Genomic DNA, 6,454 nt, shown 5'->3' with positions numbered 1-6,454 from the left:
ACATTGTTAGACAGACTCTGGTTCCAAAAACACAAAACAGCAGCAGCTTCATCACCCTGAGACCTGTCCTGTAGCACATATAATATAATCAGTATAATTCTTCAGTTTTTAGTTGTTTTACAGAAGGAGCACCGACAGAAATCCAAGCAGGAGATGCATCAACATTCTGCTGCTCTGTAGAAACTTTGCACCAGTTTTTAAAGAACATAAAGAACATTTTAAACATTGAAAATGAAGGTTTCAGTGAAACAAAGTGATGAACAGGAACAGCGTACCGTCTCTGGATTGCACTTAACAGTTTTATTTGGAATATTAAGACAATGAAGCAGAAGCCAAGCACCAAGAGTGAAACTACAAGTGTTGCATTATTAAAAATAAACAGGTTATACTGGAAAACAACAGTTTCTTTCTCTCTGAATGGCTAAAGAGCAACACAGAACAGACATGAAACGGATCATCAGAAGAAGAGAAGGAAACACGCCGCAGGTCCTAACGGGCTTCCTCGTTAGCTCCCATCATGCCTCAGCACCAACATCCACACCATGTGCACGTACAGCATTAAAGTGACAAGATTATAACCTTTGTTAAACTACACTTTGTTGCATATCAGGGAAAGACAAAGGAAATGATTCTTTCATCTGTTTGCATAAAGTTCTTCACCCAGCTCTACATAAAAAACAAAACAAATCTGAGGCCAAAGGTCAAACCTGGGCAGGGCTGCTGCCGGGAAGGGGAGGGGCTGAAGGTGGTCCAAGTCTCCTGGTTCAGGGTGGGGCGGTTAGAAGAAGCACAGACTGTTAGTGAGCACCACAGAAGAAGAAATCCTTCTTTTCTTCAGGCCATGAAACAAATTCACCCCATAATTTCCTCATTTCTAAAGGCAGGTAAACCTACAGGTTCAACACGGGCCGTTACCGGGGGAACCGGGTCCAGAAGAACCACACCGGGCTGACGCTCTTGGAGACACGAAAATACACAAAATCTTCACGGCTTGGATTTAAGAACCTCAACGTTACGCCTTAAAATGTCTTAAATATGTTTGAAGTCTTAAAATCCACAAAGTTAAATCTGTTCCAGCAGAGAAGCTGCTGGTTCTGTCAGGGGTTCTGTCAGGGGTTCTGTCAGGGGTTCTGTCAGGGGTTCTGTCAGGGGTTCTGTCAGAGGTTCTGTCAGGGGTTCTGAGGACTTCAGAAGGTTCTACTCCCGGCTGTGAACATGTTTAGAGTTGGAGGAAATGGAAAACCTTCCTGAACAAAGCTGGCGGTGATTTATCTCCAAGAGTCGCAGCTCGGTGAGAAACTGGGAGGAGAGGAGGAGGAGGAGGAGGAGGAGGAGGAGGAGGAGGAGGGGGTCATAGGAGTGAGGAAGACCTCACCCCTCACCCCGGACTCTGCTCCGGTCCACAGGAACCCGGGTCGCTTTGTCCACACACACACGTCTCTCGCCTGGTTACTGAACTGACTCATCGGAGGAAAGTCGGATGTTTTCAGCTGCAGGTTTAAAGTTTAAAATCTTATTTTAGCAGAAAAGAAACGATCCTCAGCTTACAGATAAGGCAACCAGTAAGGGACAAAATAAAGAGCTGCGTCTGTTGCCTGATCTTTGTTGACCTGCAGAACATCTCCACCAAGGTCCAATCAAACTGGATCTTCAGTGATCACCTGCAAACACCTGAACATGAAACAAAGGAAGTCAGACAAACCCTCACTCTGAGCCGTCCCTGTCCAACAAACACAGAGTTTAAATCTGAAGCAGTCAGCTTCAGCTCCCCCAGGTGACGCAGATGTTTCAGTCATATAATAAAAAGCAGCTGAGATGTTCCTCAGGCAGCAGACTGGCGATGGATAACGAGCTGCGCGATCGTTCCTGTAACTCCATGAAACCTGCGAAGAGGACCCAGGTGTGAAACACGAGGTTCTCCTGGGCTGATGGAGGTTCCCAAACGCTCAGAGTAAAAGTGAGCCTGACCGCCGCTGACCAACGGGCCAGAGTTTCATCTCTACCAGCTCGGGTGCATGTTGGTAAGATTCAGGATTCATTTTGCTCCTCACATACAGGATGGTCCACCCGAGCCTCTCCTCTTTGAGTTTAACGGGGATCATCCTCTGATGGGGTTTATATCCTGATGTTTTCTGAAGGAACCACTCAACCCGTCTTAAACTTTGTTAACTGATTTAAACCAACCCTGCAGCTGAATGCGTCCATCAGATCCGCTCGCTCACAGTAAAACCTAAGCCAGAACCAGAACCAGAACCAGAACCTGACCTCGTTGTCTTCCATCACCTCCAGCAGCCCTAACCAACCCACGCCTCGGGTCAGGGGTCGGTGTGAGCTCCACCCTGCAGCTCTTCATCATCCGACCCAGTCCCCTGCTCCTACTTGGACCAGAAAGACTCCAGAAGAACACCAACGGTTCTGAAAAGGCACAAAGGTCACAGGAACAACAGACCCACCCGATATGTCAAATAAAAACTGATTAATGTCCTGAATCCTGCCAACCTGAGGGTCAGAGGTCAAACACGGTTTTCTTTTACTGACTGATGTAAAGGTTCTGGGCCAGGAGTGGACTTGTTTGGGTTGAGACTCAGTGAGAACATTTAGTCCAAGAAAAGTCGCCTGGATTGTTTTCTGTTAAGAATAAAGTTAATGTAACATCAGAAGACAGGAAGAATATTAACAGACGAGCAAAGATTAATTTTTAAAAAGGAACAAGAGAAGCAGGTTTTTTCCACTGAGGCGCTGATGAAGCTCTGCTTCAACAAATGTAACAAGAAGTGTTCGTGTGTGAAAATAAGGAATATCTCTCTCAGGTTCAAGTTTCCTGACGTGTTGACCTGAATCCTACAGAACTTCCCTGATCTTCATGCAACCTGCAGCTGTAAATATGGACCCAGCTCTGACCCCAGCTCTGACCCCACACACACCTCGCCCAGGTAAGGTGCTTATTAAGTGCTTTAAGGGAGGAAACCAGGAGAGAAAGCCTAAACTGTACAACATGGTTATATTGGCTGATTTGGTGAAAGCAGGGGGGCATGCAGGCAGCTCCGTCAGTCGGTGGTGTTGGTGTGGAATCAGCCAAATATTTAGCACAAAACGGGAGGGAAAAGACGTGATTCTTTGAGTCTTCTCTCATTGTCAACCTAAAAACGTGCTCGCCAGTCAGCTGTAAGCCGAATATCATGTGTTTCCTGTAATGTGATAAACAACTATTAGAATAAACTTTGTATTAGCTTGTTATAATTCATTTTCTCCCCTCCAGAAGCGAAGCCACATCATTACGACCTTGCACTGTGGAAAGTCCTGTAATTGTCCTGAAGCGTGAGTACAGACGTGTTATTTCACTCTGAGTGGCGTCTCTCTCTCCAGCCAGCGAACTCGTACTTTCTGTTTATAGTGATACTCCTTGAGGAAGTCCTGCAGGGCGGGGGGCAGCGGCAGAGAGCCGATGCCATCGTAAGTGGTCCAGCGGCAGATGGCGGCTCGTGCCAGGTGCTGCAGGGCGAAGGGGAAGGTCCGGTGGAGAGGCACCGTGAGCAGCGGCTCGAAGAACATGCAGGCGCTGGGGTCCTTGTAGTGCTCCAGCAGTCCGGTGACGGTGGAAGAGTGGAAAACACACGGGTCGTGAGCGTCGAAGCTGAAGTTGTGGTTCCACTGCTCGATGCGGGCGTGCAGGGATCTGTTGTAGCGGCGGAAGCTAACGGAGAAGAGGTAGTCCTCCTGGGCCGAGTCCCGCAGCAGGAAGGTGCCCTCGGGGCGTCCGTCCAGCAGGGCTTCGGCCTCGTAGCGGTCCATCACGCCCCAGTAACAGGGCAGAGCTGTGATCTGGAGGAGGTCTGGCACCAGGCAGTGGATGTAGTCTATCTGGGTGTGGACCTTCCAGGGCCCAGGCTGCTGCCGGCTCTGGTGACCCTCTCCAGAGGCGTGTCTCTGTTTGGGTCTCCGGGCCTGCAAACATAAGGTGGTAGAATCCTCCTCGGAATCACAGTCCTGGGACGATGCGCCTCCCAACACCGGCCCGCAGGCCCCCGAGGACACAGCACCTAGAGAGCTGCCGGCCCCGGAGGCCCGGGCTTCCCCGGAGGCCTCCCCGATGCCAGAAGCCATCTTTGGTCCCAGTTTGTAGAGAGAAGAACCCGGCACCGAGGCCTCCAGGGTGTGGATCTGAGCGTTGGGCGGTGGGTCGACGCCTTCCTCGATGCTGAGTCTGCGGCGCTCGCGCAGACGCTCCTCCTCGTCCTCAGGGGAAGGGTGGCCCGTGTCGAAGGCATCCAGGAGGGCGGTGGAGGAATGCGGACTGACCGGCGCCGTGTGCTGTTTGATCAGGTGCCACTTGTGAGCGAGGTCCGAGCCTGGTGGGAAGGGGCAGGTCTCCAGCATGAGCTCTGTCAGGTGGATCTTTCGTTTGGAGTTAGTGGGGTTCTTAGAGTGAGAGTGTCTGCGAACAGGAAGTGGTAAGCACAACCCGACGGTGTCGCTGAGACGCTGGCGTAAGGACCGAGGGTTCAGACCGCGCCCTGCAGAACCCGGGTCGTTGATCTCCTGGATGGAGCTGATTCCATAACGCCGGTCTCTATGGTTCCCACACCCCCTCAGGCGCCCAGAATGCCGCTCGGACTCCAAAGAGCTCTGGGTTTTGGTGGAACATGAGTGTTTTTTCTTGCCCCCCCACGGAGCGTGACGGGAATAGGAGTCTCTGCGGGCCAGGGGAATGCCCCCAGAACCCCCCCGAACATCCTCAGAGTCCTTGTCGATGGAGATCTCTACGATCTGCGGGATGTCTGTTACACAGTTATGATGGCGGCGTCCTGCGGTTACCGCCGGCGAGAGGCTCCACGGTGGGCTGGAAGCCCTGGGTCCTAGGACCTCACCTGAGCTGCCTCCTTCACCGAGATCCAGCACACAGTGGACAGCATCTGCCTCCACCCGGGGTTCACTGGATCCTGAAGCGTGGAAGAGGGTCTGACATCTGCTCTTCAGGCTGCTCCACATGTTGTCCTCTTCACAAACGGCCCCTCGGACCTGAGCATGGGAGCAGAGGAACAGAAGTGACCCATCAGCTGGAGAAATTTTAGACTTTAAACACCTTTAACTCTGAGACAGACCCCGCTGCGGGCGCAGTAATCAGACTGCAGCGGTGTTGCCAGGCAGACGTGGAGAGACACAAGGCCACGGCTAAAAATGAACCTGAGCTGCTGCTAGGTACTGTGTTACACAGCCAGTCTGGACCCGACCAGAACCTCTGCCTGCAACTGCAGCAGAGCGGGCCGGAGAGCCTCCGACAGGCAGGCAGGCAGGCAGGGAGACAGGGAGACAGACAGGAGGAGAGACGGGCAGACAGGGAGAGAGAGACAGACAGGCAGGCAGGCAGGCAGGCAGGCAGACATTATTATTCCTAAAAAATACCAAACTGCAGTAATAAGTCATTATATTTAGGTAAATAATTATAACAGCAGAACATCTCATTCATTTTGATTTAAAGTTTCAGAGGAGCTCTAATATTAAAACAAACACTTTATTCCAAAACAAACACTTTATTCCACAACAAACCAAACAGAAAAAAAAAAACCTTTCTTCTGGAAATTCAAATCTTCCAGGAAGTCCTTGAACAAACTGACTCCTGAATCCAGGAAGAGTTTGAAAGATTTGCAGAAATCTCAGTTTTAGACGGCTGCTGTTCGCACAACAAAAAGCTGAAAGAACAGCTTTACGGAGCTGATCCCAGGTCAGTGTCAGAACATGAATGATGGTGAAGAACAGGCCTGTCTGACCTGAGATCAGTCTCACCTGGGGGTGGAGATATTTTCAGGTTTTCTCAGTTTGTTCATTGAATCTGAATGAAAACAGTTTTATTCTGCAGTAAAATGTTGTTTTTAGGTCTGGAAGCTTCTCTGCAGATAAAAACCTGTAAAGTTTCCTTTGAATGATGAGGAAATGAGTTATTTCAGGTGAAGCTGTTATTTATTTACTGAGAGGCAACAGAACTTTACGGCCCGGCCCATCAGCTGGTCCCAGCAGACATTTACAGACTCCACCCAACGCTGACGAGCTGACGGACATCTCTGTGTTTAGATACAGACAGAACCGGGCCCAGATCTGCAGCTCCAGGTCGGGCCGGGATCACGAGCCTGCCTGACACCTACACAAAACGTTTTGGCTCTGATCCGGTTCAGGTCTGGACCAGATCAGCCTAAAACTGAAATAAAAATATTTCCAAGTAAATAAGTATATTTATAGCACCTGTGGGCCACCTCTGACCTAGATCCATGTTACAGGTCGTTAGAAAAAAAGAGACCCGGGCCCAAGTCCCATCAGCAGGGAGGACGGGACCGAGACAGAACGGGACCGTCAGCAGGGAGGATGGGACCGCCAGCAGGGAGGACGGGACCGAGACAGAACGGGACCGTCAGCAGGGAGGACGGGACCGAGACAGAACGGGACCGTCAGCAGGGAGGAC

General features: G+C 50.7%; 1 protein-coding gene across 1 annotated transcript in view; it reads right to left on the bottom strand.

Moving 5' to 3' along the window:
- Positions 1-279: 279 nt before the first annotated feature.
- socs5b (suppressor of cytokine signaling 5b) overlaps positions 280-6,454 on the bottom strand; it is a 12,791-nt gene continuing 6,616 nt past the window's right edge. Inside the window, exon 2 of the mRNA XM_017403825.3 lies at positions 280-5,019. Within this exon, the coding sequence (XP_017259314.1) occupies positions 3,334-4,989 (1,656 nt within the window). The 5' untranslated portion in view covers positions 4,990-5,019 and the 3' untranslated portion in view covers positions 280-3,333. The remainder of the gene's footprint in view (positions 5,020-6,454) is intronic.

The sequence above is a fragment of the Kryptolebias marmoratus genome, linkage group LG22, assembly GCF_001649575.2.
Source record: "Kryptolebias marmoratus isolate JLee-2015 linkage group LG22, ASM164957v2, whole genome shotgun sequence".
Taxonomy (NCBI): Eukaryota; Metazoa; Chordata; class Actinopteri; order Cyprinodontiformes; family Rivulidae; genus Kryptolebias; species Kryptolebias marmoratus.
The sequence above is the reverse complement of the archived record's forward strand: the minus strand, read 5'-3'. Positions and strand labels throughout refer to the sequence as shown.